At 30.0% G+C, this 17425-nt stretch overlaps 2 protein-coding genes across 2 annotated transcripts; both read right to left on the reverse strand.

Annotated features, from left to right (window-relative positions):
• Positions 1-45: 45 nt before the first annotated feature.
• LOC143051599 (ras-related protein Rab-10-like) lies at positions 46-3418 on the reverse strand. The gene is made up of 4 exons (XM_076224496.1): positions 3175-3418; positions 2570-2753; positions 1758-1903; positions 46-1128 (listed from the first exon to the last, which is right to left on the reverse strand). The coding sequence occupies exons 1-4, from the start codon at positions 3397-3399 to the stop codon at positions 1021-1023; spliced, it is 663 nt and encodes a 220-aa protein (XP_076080611.1). The 5' UTR covers positions 3400-3418; the 3' UTR covers positions 46-1020.
• Positions 3419-8476: 5058 nt separating this feature from the next.
• LOC143051606 (ras-related protein Rab-43-like) lies at positions 8477-17425 on the reverse strand. Its single transcript, XM_076224506.1, has 4 exons — positions 17180-17425; positions 15615-15798; positions 14950-15095; positions 8477-14080 (listed from the first exon to the last, which is right to left on the reverse strand). Exons 1-4 carry the CDS (start codon positions 17378-17380, stop codon positions 13973-13975), a joined length of 639 nt encoding a protein of 212 aa, XP_076080621.1. The 5' UTR covers positions 17381-17425; the 3' UTR covers positions 8477-13972.

The raw sequence follows: 17425 nt of genomic DNA on the forward strand, positions 1-17425 counted from the left end.
TGCAGGTAAACAATGGTTGTCCTCACAACTTAAATTAACAACAAATTAAGGATTTCATTTTTATATAAAAAAAAATGGTTAGACAAGTAAAACATTCAATAACACATTAATTTCCTGGGATAAATTATAAACTGTAAATGTTATAAATGTTATAAACATAATTGGAAGACTAGCTTACAGCAACAGGTAACTTTTCATTTACCAGTAAACAGCTAATGTATATATCATATACAATATTTATAAATATATATTATTTACAGTATTTAGCAACAGAAAAACCCTGAAAATAAAACATTTAAAGAATTCCCTATTCTTTTTCAACTGTCATCTCCAAGGTATTTCAAAATGTAAAAAACTTATCTATAAACTACTTAAGTGAAAATATTTCATCATTTAACTTATTTTTGGGAGGATCCTAATTAGTTATCAAAGGTACCAGGATTATAATTTAGTACGCCAGACGCGCGTTTCGTCTACATAAGACTCATCAGTGACGCTCATATCAAAATATTTATTAAGCCAAACAATTACAAAGTTGAAGGGCATTGAGGATCCAAAATTCCAAAAAGTTGTGCCAAATACGGCTAAGGAACCTAAATGTGTTTGTATACATGTTGAAAAGTATTCTAGTTTTGCTAAAATACAGATCGTTAGAAATACATTCCAGCAGTTTTTGATGTATATTCAAAAATTTTAGATAAATACACTCAAGATTTACTTTTAAAGTTCGTGTCATTAAATGCAATAAATGCTGTAAATTTAAATTTCAGATGTTCTTGGTGTTAAAATGTCCTTTAAATTTTAACTTTATGATTTCCACAAGATCATTGTATTTTGAGTAACAGAAATACAATGAAACAAACTGAATACATATTGCAAATAAGAAATGAAGATATTCATGATTAACATTATTGCGACACATTTGAAAATACACCGAGAAAAGGGTAATAAAATAAATGTAAACATATCCTCTAATATTAAAGAACAACCATTCGATCACTTTGTTAAAACATTTGAACATTAATATCCACAACATCCCCACCAAGATGCAGTATTGTCCGGTATAGAGTCCAGCCTAATTGAGTCAGATTTATAATCCATAGAATCAAAATACGTCCTTGATAGTTCCTAAAATTAAACATATTTCAATTAGTTTTACAAAATAATATCGTTCCTCATATATTTGTATTCACAATCAAGGAGTAAATGGGCACGGTTACAATAGCGGACTCCTTTCAGTGTATATTACTTAAGATATTCATGAGTTTTAAAATCCAGATGAAACGATCAAACTGAATAAAAGAACAGTAGAATTTAAATGGCGGTACTTTACAGCTATGAAAGCTTTGCAAGGATTTTATGTTGGCATTTGTCTAAAATAATTTCTAATTGAAAGAAGACAGGAAACTCATCAGAAACTATCATCAGTTGTAAATATTTTTACATAAACGTCTCAAATAATTGAGGTGAAGACCACATGAGGACCAATAAAACTTTTTAACTAAGTATCTTCTCGGTGAAACAAAATCATCATATGATTTTTCTGCGTAAGACATGTTAAATCACCGTTGTCGTCTAAATAAGATATGCAAATTAATTGGTCTGGTTAGAAAACTCGTTGTTGTCCCAGTAAGACAGAATAAATCCTCTTTTTTTTTCTTTTTTTTTTTTAGGAAAGACAGGTTTACTCATTACAATGTATTTCTTAATATATCAAAATGCTTCATTTGCAGTCAACGTCGTTTACTATAACTTACCTGAGCCAATTTATAAAAAGCGTCATCTACATTCCGGCCATCTTTGGCGCTTGTTTCTGAAAATGACATCATATTATGTTTTCTTGCAAAGTGTTCGCCATCTGATGAACTTACTGTTCGACCACTCAATTTATCACATTTATTACCTGCAAAGAAAAAACAGTATAATTGAAACATATTAGACAATAGACAATAGAAAATACTTATATTAATTGAACTTTTGGACATGTATATAAAAGTAAAGTATAACTCGAATAATTCACCGCCCACTACCCACTGATTTTCTTTTAATGAAGTGATTATACTGATCGTAATATAACGACTGGATTATTCGGGTTAAAGTATAGTAGTGTGTTAATCTGCTTTTCATACACGTACTGCAGTAATCAACTTGGATTCATAGCATTTAATGATGTTAAATAAAATGTTTTTAATGTGTGTTTTCTTTGTATTTAATTGATTTATTTGATAAAAATACGGTTTAAACTAACACTATATTTAATCATCTACAGCAACAGGCTTATTAACAAACATATTTTCCGAACTTGCATGACTTATTTGAGCAAAACAAAATGTAGGCCTCAATATCAAACGGTAGTATCTTACAGTAACTGTTAGACATGTTTTGCAATTTTCGCAGTTTTTCATTGAATGCAAGTCGGAAAGCCTAAACCAAAAAAGGGATGACAAAATAAAAGATACAATATAACTAATATCTGAATAACAAACGTCTTGGGGACGTTTGCAGATTTTCATGTTTGACAATTTAAACAAAAAAAAACAGACAACTAAAATGGCGTGGTAGAAAATACCTAATAATAATTTTGGAATGTCTTGACCACTGTACATGCTGACGTCATTCATCCATCTGACACAGTTATTTAGAGATTCTGTGTTGGTGACGTCATAAACAACCAATGCAGCATGTGCATTACGATAATATCCTGTTGTAAGACTTCTGAATCTTTCCTGTCCTGTCGTGTCCCAAATTTGTAGCTGTTTAGAAAATTAATATTACACATTAATAAAAATACGATTGACAGTGTTTTGTAGGCCGTATATCTATGATGAGTTTACCTATAGTTGTCTCTGTTGGATACTACTAGTAATCTAATCTAATTTAGGGTTTTGCGGCAGATTATCATTTAATATTTTTGTAAAAAATAACGACGGACGAACAAACAGACAACAGACACAGAGTTAAGACAAAAGCTAAAAAAGCATGAAATTTATACAGTTAATGTATTAAATCGAAGTATTGATAATTATACTGTTGTTGTTCAATCACCTTTTGTGTATGTTGTAGGTATTCGATGTATCATCTGCACACCCTTATAAAACGGTCGGAATACCTCCCCTCCCTCCTCCCGCGAAATACTTTTTATATCCAAATGAATAAAAATTTAGAAAAAATTACCTTAACAATTTTGCCATCAAGTTGCAACGTTTGTACAGTGAAATCTACACCAATCGTAGACTTGTACTCATCCTGAAATCTGCCTGTAGTGAATCGTCTTACAAGGCTGGTTTTCCCAACGGCTTGGTCCCCAACTAAAATTATTTTGAACAAATAATCATATGTATCTCCCATTTTAGTTTCGTTTTTAAAACATGGCGAATTATTGAATGACGAAGTGATCATACATTTTAAAATAACCGGAAGTTTTACTCAGCTGTTAAATGTAAACAATGATTTACTTCCCATGTAATGTAAAGAAACCGCCGTTATTCAAACTGTTCTGAACTATAATAAAATTGGTATATCGATTTAATTATTGACTTATTTGCATTTAATTAAATACTAACATTTAATACTTATATTGGTATGGAATTTCTGTTATCCGAACTACCATAAAAATTCGACATCAGCATACAATTGGAGAATTACATATTAAAATTGCTGTCAAGAAGGCAATACAAACATTACAGATAAAACAAAAGGCCAGAAAACGGCCAAAAAAATACTTCTCTGAGAACTAAACCTTGGGGAATCTAAACTCATTGTAACTATATGGTGCTTCAAAACGAACTGCTAATTTCTTTTTCACTAGTAGGGTTCACCAGGATATATATGTTGATGCAATAAATAAATTAATAAGGCATTAAAGAGATAAATCAACCTAAACATACAATTTTATAACACATCCAAATTTAGCGGTCTTAAAAAAATCTTGAATGAACCAGTAATCATTTTATGAATTAGTTTGTGATCATTCTAGTCTTTTTATAGAATGCCGAATTAAACATTTTGATGCAAAATGGCAAACCGTTTAATCATATAAGAATAAATCCCGACCTTCGTCAAATGTTATTGGTCTCTAGCACAGGCACTTGTCTCAGAAAAAAATCCTATATATATAGGTTATAACATGGCATATTTCATATCAGACCCGTTATATCAGCCCTAGGTTATAATATCAGCACGAGAGTCGAGTTTGACCATGGGCTGATAAGGGGTCTGATATGAAAAATGACATGTTCAGCAGAAGACATACAGACTAAAACTATTTTATGAACTTCGAATCAATGCATTTCAGTGTTTTGATATTGTTTTGCAGTTTTTAATAGTTATATATTTTCTTCATTCTTGATCATTCTTAATATCATTTTATCCAACTTTGTTATGATTTACACACAAAAACGTACCATTGAGGTGTATTTTCTGAAATTTGCCGAATGAAGTCGTAATGTCATGCGATAACGTTACAGAAAAGCATGCGATAATAACCGAAAGCAGTTGATATGAAACGGAAGCAGTTGATATAAACCGAAAGCAGTTGACAATAAAAGTCATATCACACGGTTAAAGCATTTTTTTCAAATCTAAAGAATAAATATATGTAAAAGTTAGTTTTATCATGGGGTACAATTATACCATTATTTATCTATAAATATATGATAAACCTTAATATTAAGATATATAGAAAAAAATATTTCTGAGACAAGTGCCTGTAGTCTCTAGTATTTCAATTCTGAATTTATAAATATAAAAGTTTTTGTACAATAACATTGAGATTTAGATAGCTGTTGATTAGAATAATGTAACCTTCCAAGCGTGTTTTTATGATTATCAAGATTGTTTTTGCGTGTTTTATAAAACTGGTAAGTTTGATAACTATTATAGGCCATCTTTTTCTGTTTGACAGTCAATAACGACCATAGGTCCAGAAATTACTGTAGTGTTTTTCAAAAACAAATGGACCCTTGAAATGTTCAATTAATGCATATGATTTTGTTTTACCTATTGATAGATAAATGTCCATGGTTTTCAGAAAAGGTGTCACGTTATTGTTAATGGATCGAATTCTCCTTTGGACCAAATTTCGGGGACTTTTCCATCACCCCCCCCCCCTTTTTGCAATATTTTGTATCAAATAAATGCAGATCGTTGCCATGGTTCCACAAAAAAGATTATGTTTCATCATTATAACTATTGGAAATCAAATATATGAAAGATGCTGATTCCAAGCATATGTACATGCAGAACCAAAAACATGAAGCTTATTTTTTATTTAAAATGGCAAGGAAAAGAGGGTGGTTATAATCATTAATGTCAATAAGTTTTTCTCTTAACTGTTTTCTGTTACCCATGTACAAGTTAACTTGCCTTCGTCATTGTCTCCAGAACATTCTCTGATTGTTGAAGGAGGGTGGAAATTATTCGTATATATAGCACAAGAGAAAAAACACAAAAATTCCAATATACCGATGATCAGCTAGTAACATCTCAATATTGCTTATATATATATATGTTCCACAGTTCCAGACTGTATGAGTATGTGGACCGTACGCGTACGGTCTGGACCGTATGCGCACTTTTTTAAAATACTCATACGGTCGGACTAATATTAAAAAGTTGGTCAAGTTTACCAAGATTACAAATGCATATAGCAGATCAACATAACTTAACTATCAAATTAATATAAAAAAAAGATCAATTGTAATTGAAACAAAAACTTTGTATTTTAACTTTTTTTTAAATTCGCGCTAATTAAATCTGTTAATCTCTTGTATTAAACATGTCCATCAGTAATACATTAATTGAATTATGATCACTGAAATTAGAAATATCGGAAGTAAACATAATGTGGGAGGTAAATTGTTTTAGAATATTTAGCAACTTTACCAAAAAATGCAAATGCAAAGGAACATGCATGAACTGCATACATGAAAATGTAAAAAAAAATATTACGTTACTTTGAATTGTGTAGCCTTGGGCGAGGTACCAACATAGGATTCAGATATACAATTAAACAAATACTTAATTTCAATTATTCGTTTGTTCGTTTTATCTATCTAATTGTTATAAATTATCAATAACAATTTGTAAAACTAAAAATAAAGATTGTGATAAATGCTTGTTTCAATTTAACCCATATGATCAATTAACATGTATGGTCAGCTCGTACTGGAACGTACGCGTATACTCATACGGTCCGACCGTACGAGTATACGGTCCGGACCGTACGCGTTAGGTCCAAATACTCATATGGTCTGGGACATATATATATCTCTGTCAATACGAAAAACGTATATATATACTCAGACAGTTGCTAAATATCAAACCCCATGTTCTTTTACATACAATGATTATTCCTAGTACAGAGATTAAAAATCATGAGCAGTCAAATTTAAAAAAAAACAACATAATATATATTGAAATAAAATCTCAATTAAACCAAATATTTTGGATTTGCTCCAGGTTAACGAACCTCTAAAACAATCTAACAGTGGAGTGGCTTCTCTGCGTTGTTTAAAATATACCCGGTAACTGATTTACTCAATTGTAGCTGTATTTTCAACCAAGTAATATATAAATATGTAGAAAGGATTTAGTATTATTTGTTCTAAAAATAATTTATTTGCAATCTTTGATTTAGTTTGTAACCCGGATTTGGTTTCTCTCAATCGATTTATGATCTTTAAACACCGATATACTACTGTTGTCTTTATTTGAATGATGAGGATAATAGGCAATCAGTTATTCAACATGATAAACCAGATATTTTCCTTTCCTACTCAAATCAATAGTTATAAAAATTTTCGAGGAAACGGTCAAGAAATATATTACTAGAATCATCGTCATCAGTTTTTGATTCTTTGTTGTTATTGGTTTTGGTAGGCGGCTTACTACTTATGTAGTAATTGTGCCTTGCTATGATATTTTCATTTTCTTTTCGACTTCCCTTTAATATTATTCACCTATTTTTCACATGTCCATGGTTCATATATTCAAACTCTGTATTATACTTTCTTCTTGGATTCTATCAAGTTATCAACAGAACAAAACAATAACATAAACATAACGTTCATGTAAATATCTCCTTCAAGTTTCCCTAGCTATGAAACCATGTTAATCCACAATTTGCTAAATGAGAAAAAGGTCTGTACCAAAACAGAAACATGACAGTTGTTTTCCATTCGTAACATGTGTGAGCTTTTTGTTTTCCCTTTTGATAAGGGACTTTCCGTTTTGAATTTTCCTTGGAATTATTTGTTATTTTACTTTTTGGCAGTAAAATAAAATGTTTCACATTTTCTATTGTCAGCTTTAGTCAAAGATGGCAGACACATTTGCTGTTAAAGAATGCACTCATGCTTATTGCAATAAACATGAATATAATGTGATAATCTTTATCCCAAAGAGGTACACAAAACAAGAGTAAATGTTCGAGTGTTCACAATAAAAAACTGAACGAAATTTTAATTCTAATTCATGTCTATTGCGTATTTAAAAATGATTTTACATGTACCTTGTTTTGGAATTGGGTGTAGTTATACTATACATTGAAATAGAATGTAGTAGATATATAAAACATTAAAATTTTCTGACTGTCGAATGGTTTCATGAATCGAATGTTTACGATTTTTTAACCGATTGCAAAATGACAGATCGATAGTATTGCGGCCTTTTGAAAAACCTTGTACAGGGGATACAAGATCACTGATGAAGCCAAACTGTGGTGGATGAAAAACCATACTTCAGCTAATGGATAAAAATTTAAAGCCTGAAACTAACAGGAGTGTATCATCTATTACATCAACTTTTCTGAAGAAAGCTACCACATTTCTCTTAACAGTTGGTAAGACCATTGATTAACAATCAATTAATTATAAAATATTGGCCAAAATCAGAATTTGGCACATATAGTAAACACTTCACTCAATAATGAACATCTGTACCAGGTCTGGAATGAATGTGTCCACAAAATACCTTTTACCTAAACTTTATAAGCCATTAACTTTTCATGTTCAGAGAACTGTGAAAACAGTGTCAACACTCAAATTTTCCATAACTATTTCAACAGATCATTTCATAATGAACCTGTGTACTACGTTTCTAGTCGATGATACTACAAACTAGCCTAACCTTTAACCTGTGTATGACTAACAGACTGACTGACTAATGGACTGACAGACTAAAAAACATTATGTCCCTCAGATATCTTTGGCGAGGCATTAAAATACTGAAATTCTCTCATATATTGTAGTCACATATACTAAATAAGATGCAGTGTTTAGCAAGCCATGGTTAACTATATGTGAATGTTTAAATATAATGTAAAGAAAACATGGTGTGGTATATGTTCTACCTTCCTGTGATCTGAATGTAGTCCTACTTGTAGGTACATACATATGTATGTCATGGGTAAATTTATTCATCACACTACCATACTAAACAGTCAAAGATAAAAACAAATTTAAACAAAATTCAGAAGTACAGCAGAATTTATATTCATTTTTAATGTTGGTATAATCAAATACCGTTTATAATCATTCATATTTCAAGGACAACAAAAAACAGTAAAAATAAAATAATCATCATATAGAAACATAAATTACAGATGTGATAGTTTTAACCATGAACCTAAATACACATTTTATACTGTATTCAGCTATGTTAACATATGAAAACCTGAATTTGCATTTGATTTAATCTAAATTGCACTTATATACTAACAAAAGATGTTAGGAAATCTAAAACTTTGTTTTAATTGATATTTATAATAAAAAAAATGAAGTTTCTTTTTATTACCATTGTCTCACTTACTATACAAAACATACATGATCATTATATTTCCATAAATATAAACTAAACAAAAATCTCTAGTTTCACAGACCAGAACAAAATTTGTCTAACTACCACAAAAAAAACCAATAAATTATGTAAGTTAAATAGAAATACATTCAAAGAGACAAAATAGAATATAATACTGCAATCTTTTATAGATTTTAGGTAAACATATATCATTAAGTCTATAAAAAATATATCTAATCACAATAAGGCCGATCTTATGTTAACCTTCTGAATTAGCATTGAGTTTATATGGCTGATCAGCTCAAAATATCATATTAAACAAGGTTCTATTATCTCATGATTGATTTTTGCTCGATTAATGTCCAATGGCAAAAACTTAGGCCAATTTCACATCTGTTTAAAACATCATAAATTTTTAATTATGATACAGTTTATAAAAAAAGTTTTAAAAGCATTTATTTTGATAGACATCATGGATTTCTGATCTGACAACACCAAAATTCTAAATCTTATAATAAATAACTTTTACATGTAAAGTTTGAGATAAAAAGTAGCATAAATTATTGTGTTGGAATATTTATCTACTTTACTCTTTCAGAACCATCAGCAGAATGAGATAGTTTATATCCTAAAAACAGTGGCTTAAGTCTTGGATTTTTTTTCACCAAGATTCAAATTGAGATCTCTTACACACACACAATAAATATATATAGTTTTAAATAAATTACTGGCTTTTGTGGTTGACTTTCAGATCAAGAATAGTATCAAAACTTTCCATTCAGTTACAATTTCTGTAATATTAGCTTTCTTATTTCTTAGAAGATGACAAACAGAAGAAAGCTAAACATGCTAAAAGGGGTAAAAAAATTGTTTTTCAGAAGTGATGTGATAAAACTGAATGATATACTAGTATATAAATGCATAATTATATAAGGAACAAATTGCACTGTCTGTGACACAATTTCTGTCTTTTTAAAAATATTATTAGTTTTACTCAAAATGATTATCTAAATAATTTTAGATAAAAAAAATCATAAACTACCAAAGGACCAGATAATATACACAAGTAAACTAAATCCATAGTGGTGAATTTTCAAAAGTTTGAAGTTGATAAAAAATAATAGAATGAAAGTAATAGAATGAAAACTTGTCACATGTATAATTACAAAGTTAAGAAGAATACATATCAATATATACAAAACTCTGTTATGTAAGAATATACTTATTATGCATATGTCTTGTTTATTTGTAAAAACATCAAGAAATACTATGTTGAAATGGAAGACATTTTACATATATTTCCATGGATTTTGTCATGATTTAAAATCTATTGAGCTATTTCTATACAGTCAAATTGTCTGCAGATCTAGAATGAAACTATCTACAATGAGATATTAAATTCTTAAATTTATAAAAGGGAAGAGTGAAATCCAGAATTAGCTAAACTGTGTAATGATTATGACTCAAACTAAAGTCATTTACTATTAAAGTGTAATTCCAAAAAAAATAAAAAATTGCATATCAGTGGCGGATCCAGAAATTTCTATAGGGGTGCCCATTGACTGCCTATTAAGAGGCCTGCTTCATTCATGCTTCAGAAATTCCCTAAATAATCAACCAAATTTATCCCACAAAAGGGGAGGGGGACAAGCCCCTTCTGCATATATCATTATCGGATTTAATACACCTTATGGCTAATCCCGGCTGACCCGGCAGCTTTAACTTTTGACGCATACAACAATCACTTTTCCATTGTGGCGTCAGATATTTTGTTTTATGACGTCAAAATTTTACGGGAACCTGTGTGATATCCAGTAATGGCGGACAAATAGCGATAAGGTGTATTTGGAGAGTACAATCAAACTACAATGATAGATACAAAGATTACTACACAATACACATTCAGAAACAAATAAATGTGGACATCAGATTGATAAGTCCTGAGCTGTTCAAACTTTGGTCCATACATGTATCTCAAGATTACAGTAATCTTTTTATCTGGACTTGACCCTCTACACAACTCAAGCCACTACTGTTTATTGCTCCAAAGAGGAAGTTATCACATGTGACTACTCTTTTGCCTTTCAAAAACTATGTGAAACAAAACTCACATGAATTAAGTATCAAAGTAACATGACACTGAAAGACATGGGTTTCATCTTACAATTAATATATGTATTGAAGAATTTACTTAAAATCGATGGTTACTGATAAAATCATGAAGTTTATTGATAATTTATGGTAAATGATTAACTAATGTTTTCATATAAATTTAAATAAAATCAATGCATTTCACAAAATGGAAATGTAATACAAGAAGCACAAAGTATTCAGATATAAAATTAAGACAGTCTATGTCCCCTTATTTCTAAAATTAATTTTTTTAAATGAGTTTGATAATGTCCCTTGCAGTAATGAAGACCCCCTTTTCATTTTTATGTCTGAAAGTCAAAGATCAAGTTCAAAGCAGGAATTGAAAGACTTCAAATTGAAAATAGTTTGACATAAATAATCATACAAATTAATAAAGTTGATAAGTTCTATAGTTTTTTATGATGTTCTACATGTTTTCATGTGGTGTTTAAGGCTAGCAGAAAAGTACATGAGTTACCCAAATGTGAACATGCATTAAAACATACCCTAAACTTGCAAGATAATAATTACTCTAGGTATAGCGGTATCTATGTAATAATCAAAAGTATCTTTTATAATTAAATGAATTATACATTTATTATTTCTTTAATGTTTGGCAAAGGATATTTTTAATGGGCTTTTCAAGATATCAGAGATGATGTCAATTGGCAGTGCATATGGCAGTTTTTAGGGGAATAGTATACCAAATTCAGTACATCATTCAAGAAGCTTTCCTTCGATTAGTATTAAATATTTTTCCTCATACTTTTTATAGATATAAATATTGTGACAAAAAACGGACCCACAGAAATGAAGTTTGAAAAGTTTTACAATAATCCATTTTTATTCTCACATTTGTACACAAATATCAATAATGATATGGGAAAAAACATACATTTGATAACAGTTTCATTTCATGTACCCTGATATAAATATAAAATGTAACGGTATCTGACCATGTTCTTGTAGGATAGATGATATAGCTTTTTAAGAGACACAAAAATAACTTTCAATCTGAAAATCAGTCTGACCATAACAACACATTTGTAACAATTTAACTAGCATAATTTCATTTAAATAGTAAAATACAACCGACTAGCACATTCAGTAAAAATAATTATATTTTGAAAATGCTTAATATCAAAACATAAATATATCTTATTTATATATATTATAGAACGATATTGCACTTAAGTTTGACAGCCAAAAACAACTAATATTAAGTTTATAGCTTTGATTAAAAAATCTAATTCAGTTAAACAACAAACATTTATCAAAAGCTAACTACTTCTCAATACAAATCTATTCTGTAAACATGGTTATCCCAATACTGACTGACAAGTCTGTTTCAACTCTTTAACTTTAACATGTTTAATAATCATAATAAACTTCATAGTGAAATAATTTTTCTGGAGAATTTTTTTCTATCGTAATTAAAAACTGTATCATTTATTAAATAGACAGTAATGTCATTCTCACAAAAATTTATTACTGGGTTTTATCATATACTTAGCATTAATATGATAGCTTTTGCATATGTGTAATGGGCGGAAGTGCACAAGCCATATCTTCCCACCCGGGCTGATAACCCATATCAAGTGCCCCTCGTGCAAAAAACCCATATCAGTGCCTCTCGTGCAAGTTACTTCCGGTGTTTCCGGTATCGGTTGTTTACTTTTCCATTGTGACGTCAGATATTTTTTATGACGACTTCAAAATTTACGGGAACTTTTGTGGGGATAGTTTAATACTTGCTAACAAATGCCATTGACAATTATGAATCATTTTATAGTAGAACAAACATGGAGTAGTAATGATCGTAAAACTCTTCCAAATTTTCAATGTTTCAAAATGCCTCTATAGGAAATGTTACCATAAATATTTAAGGAGTTAATGATGCTGTTGTTGGACAACTATAGCATATTTGATTCATAATTTTAATTTTCTTTATAAAATGTTTGACTGTTTTAGTTATTGCATTAATTTATTTGCCTTACATAAAACTATTGTAGGAAGTATATGATAAAGCGATTAATACATGGCCTTTTCCATATCAGCCTGGGTATCATCCCTCGACCCATATCAGCACCTTGACTCCGTCTCGGGCTGATATGGGGGTCTCGGGATGATACCCAGGCTGATATGGAAAAGGCCATGTATTAATCTCTATATATATCTTGTTGCCCTGAAAGAATTAAAAAAAAAAAAAAAAGCACCAATATGTTCTGAACAAAAACTGGATTTTTTAAAATCTAATTCATAACAGTTTGCTTATGTAGTTAAAGCATTTTTTTCTAGTTAAACTAAATTTAAAATTATCATTGAAAGTATCAGATTACATACCAAGGAGTGTGGATTGTGGTTATATTTTCCATGAGCATTCTCATGAAATTATATGTAGCATTTCCAGTACATGTTCTAGAGGAAGTTCATTTCATTTGCACTATCAAATTATGTGTCAACTAAAATACAAAAATATGCATTGAAATCTATCATTTTTGTGTAGGGTTTATTTTTTGGCTAATTTCAGTATTAAGATAAGATCATGAAATATTTCATCCATTTAAATGGAAGATAAGAGACAAGAATAAGACACAAACAAACAAAACCTAGCAAAGTATTTTGAATTAATTATTTTACAGTAATTTATCTTTAATTCTTTATATAATAGAAGGACCAGAATTCAAAATAGTAATATAAAATCAAAAGATAAGCGTTCAATGATTATTTTTTTTTAATAACACCTGGCCATTTCTTTATCATCTGTTCTATTGTAAAGTAAAACAACCTTCCTTTTAAAATACAACTACAAACATTTAACCCACAACTTGATAAGATAAGAAAACATCACAACAGCATCTGACACAAATTACACTTATGGTCCCATTTTGGGAAAAATTTACTTGAAAGATTTGTAAGAAAAAAAACTATCATACCGCATCCATACACAACTTATAATCATTCATATGTTGAACTATTTATACAGTCATTCTTCATATGCACAATTAACATGATCAAATAACAATAATCTTCTGTAAAGCTTTTAACAACAAGATGAACCACCTCCACCAACTGTTTGTGTATTGAGACTAATTCCACCAGACTTTGAACTGGCCAATCCTGAATCTCCACCAATTCTTCTCTTTAATTCCTGAAGATAAAAATTAAGTTATAATAATGATGAGTTAATACTTTGATAAAGATGTTACATGGGTATGAACAAGATAAATTTATGTAAACTACATTTAGTTATTATGGGCTTTACTAGTTTTCTGTATCTGTGAGTATCCTTAATATATTTGTATCTGTACTTTGTATCTTTTGTGATTTTCGTTACTTATTTTGTGCTCTGTATCTATCTGTTGAGTTACACACTTTTTAATTGTTTTTATAGTTTGTTCTTATGTTGTACTTTTGCACAAATGTCCCAGGTCCAAAGTTAGGAGCCATATATCATATATATGTTTTTTGTTTATTGCTTTGTACATAAATTGTATTGTTTTACATTAATATGCGATATGGGATTTTCTCATTGTTAAAGGCCGTACTGTAACCTATAGTTGCTAATTTCCATGACATTTTATCTCTGGTGGAGAGTTGTCTCATTGGTTATCAAATTCATCTTATTATTTTTAAAGAGTACTAAATCACTTAAAAATAAATTTTCACAACTTTCAAAAGGTCTGTCTATCACTATTAAAATAATAAGATGTGGTATAATTACCAATGAGATAACACTTCACCAGGGACCAATTTTCATTTTTTCTTTTTATTATTTATAGATATATAAATATAATTCTACAATTACAGGTATGACCAGGTACCCAAATTAAACAATAAAGTCTTCTTAAAGGTTATCACTTATTGTAGGAAATAAGAAGATGTGGTATTATTGTCAATGAGACAACTCTCCATCTGAGACCAATCTTCATTTATTTGATACTCCACAATTACAGGTAGGAGCAGGTACCAAATTAAAACAATTGAGTCTTTTCTAACATGTTTAAGATTAAAACTTACTGTAGCCATTTCTAAAAAGACTTGTTCCACATTTGTATTTTCTTTAGCACTTGTTTCAATCACATCAATCATGTTATGTTGTTGAGCAAAATTTTTAGCTTCAGAAGTATTCACCTCTCTTAAATGTTCCAAGTCTCTTTTGTTACCTGTTAAGAAGGAAAAGTTTTCATTTACAATATAAATTTAAGTAAAGTATACCTGTTTATCATATTTATACACATGTACAGTTGATATTTTAAAACATGAAACTAAACACAAAAAAAAACATTACCCTTACAACCAAGCTTGTCCTAAGCCATCAATGTTTCTTTATCTTTTGATATTAATAGATTGATTGATTGTTGGACTGGTTGTATATTTTTTACTGCACAATTAAAACAATTTTCCTTTAATGATGTTCACGAATGCAACGATGCAAACGAATCAGTAATGGAATATCACTTCTCCCAACTCTCTCATGGAAGAAGAAGTCACTACTCCCTCTTAAAAATCCATAAAACATGAACATTATTTTTTTAAAGACCATATGTTGACCGAATTATGTTTTTATGGTGAACTGATTTGTTGGGTTGCTGTCTCATCATTGCTGGCATTTACTCAACAGCTACTTCCTTTAATACAATGTAGTAAAAAGTCTTGCCCCTAATAACAAAAAAGTTGCTTACCTATCAAACACTGAACTATACTACCACCAGCATATCGTTTGACATCTTCTAACCATCGAGGTAGATCTTCAAAAGATTCTCTTCTCGTAATGTCATAAGCTAATATAACACCATTGGCACTTCTGTAATAGCTTTGTGTGATAGTCCGAAATCTCTCCTGGCCAGCAGTATCCCAGATTTGAAGCTGGAAATTATACATCATGTTTATATATATTTTCAAAACAATTTATAAAATAAAATATTTGTATTAAATTAAAAATGTGTAAGGGTTCCGCGGAACCCAGTGTTTTGCTTATTATTGCTGTTAAAGTGTTATTCGCAGCCTCAACAAAAATGACGAAAAAACTTAGTAATGAAAATATTTCTCTCATTACTATCTTTTCATTGTAAGAAGCTTCTGTCTAAGTTTTGAAAAAATCTGGAATAGTTTATGAATCTAATAAATGTTTTAAAAACTTTAACTGCAAACAGTATGTAAGTAAGGTTAACTGGAAGACAAATTCTAGATACAAGCTTTTGGTCATAAACAAGCTTCTGTCCTAGTTTGGTACAATCCAGGATAGTCTTTCAGAAAGTAACTTTTATTAATTTTTAATTTTTTAAAACTTTAACCACAGAGTTAATGTAATGTTTCCTGGCAGAAAAACTAAGTCCATTAATAAGTAAAATACGGAAAAACAGCATTTTTTTTTTAAATTTATTTTTGGATACTATCTTATGATCATAAACAAGCTTTTGTCCAAGTTTGGTACAATTCCATGATAGTTTAAGAAAGTTATTAAAATTTCAAAAATTCAACCACAGAGTGAATATTTGTGGATGCCGCAGCCGCCGACAATTGAATGTAGGATCGCTATGTCCAGCTTTTTCAACAAAAGTCGAACAACAAAAATCCATAGACAGTACATTATTAATCATGTTAATATAAATGACTGGATACACTGAACAGAGCATGACAGAACTTCTGTGTCAACACTTGTTACAGTGGAAAGTTAAACCGTGTTTAAAGAACATTTTATTGATAAATGAACATATACCACCCACAGAAAAGAAAACTATTACTAGTACATTTTATTTAACCAAACATATTTGTTCTCTGTAATGTCAGAACAACCTATATATCATGTATATGGCATTTTTAACTTGATGTTAAATCTGTAATTGTCATGACTGTTGTGTTTCCATTCAAGTTTTAATACGGAAATATATACCAGTCGACTGGTATGCATTGTACATGTACATTGTGTTTATAGCGGATCTAAAAATATGGCACATACTGGTATCCCTTTTACATTTTGTTAAGAGTGGATCTAGCAGATATTAATCCAATGTATTACACATACCAGTCGACTGGAATATATCTCTGCCCAAAAACATCTATGATACAGGGACTTCTGCGGATCGGCTATTAACACTATGTATAACACATACCAGTGGACTGTCATATATTTCCGCCCCCAAAACATCTATTATATGCACCCCTGTGGATAAACCTTAAAGTAATTTTAACAACAAATTCAACAAGATTAATTTTACAAGAATTTTATGTGTTAAGAGGTATTAACCTTCACTAATTTCCCATCAACTTTTAATGTTTTCATTGTGAAATCAACACCTATGGTACTCCCATGCTTTTCAACGTATGTTCCTGACTTAAAACGCTGAACTACACATGTTTTACCAACTCCCGCATCACCTATCAACACAATTTTAAAAAGAAAATCAAAAGAATCATCTGTATCAGCTGATGACGGATAAAAAGCCATCGGAATATTAACAGACTTTTGTTGACATGACGAGAATAACCGGAA

This window comes from Mytilus galloprovincialis, chromosome 1 (assembly GCF_965363235.1).
Source record: "Mytilus galloprovincialis chromosome 1, xbMytGall1.hap1.1, whole genome shotgun sequence".
Taxonomy (NCBI): Eukaryota; Metazoa; Mollusca; class Bivalvia; order Mytilida; family Mytilidae; genus Mytilus; species Mytilus galloprovincialis.

Bases quoted from the DNA above. Each gene is read 5' to 3' on its own strand.
- LOC143051606 (XM_076224506.1), bottom strand. From the start codon at position 17,380: ATGGCTTTTTATCCGTCATCAGCTGATACAGATGATTCTTTTGATTTT. The intron at 15,096-15,614 runs GTAAGCAACTTT...CCTTCTTAACAG, and splicing joins TATAGTTCAGTGTTTGATAG to GTAACAAAAGAGACTTGGAA. The intron at 14,081-14,949 runs GTAAGTTTTAAT...TTTTATCTTCAG, and splicing joins TCTTTTTAGAAATGGCTACA to GAATTAAAGAGAAGAATTGG.
- LOC143051599 (XM_076224496.1), bottom strand. From the start codon at position 3,399: ATGATCACTTCGTCATTCAATAATTCGCCATGTTTTAAAAACGAAACT. The intron at 1,904-2,569 runs GTATTTTCTACC...TTTTCTTTGCAG, and splicing joins CATTCCAAAATTATTATTAG to GTAATAAATGTGATAAATTG. The intron at 1,129-1,757 runs GTAAGTTATAGT...GTTTAATTTTAG, and splicing joins CTTTTTATAAATTGGCTCAG to GAACTATCAAGGACGTATTT.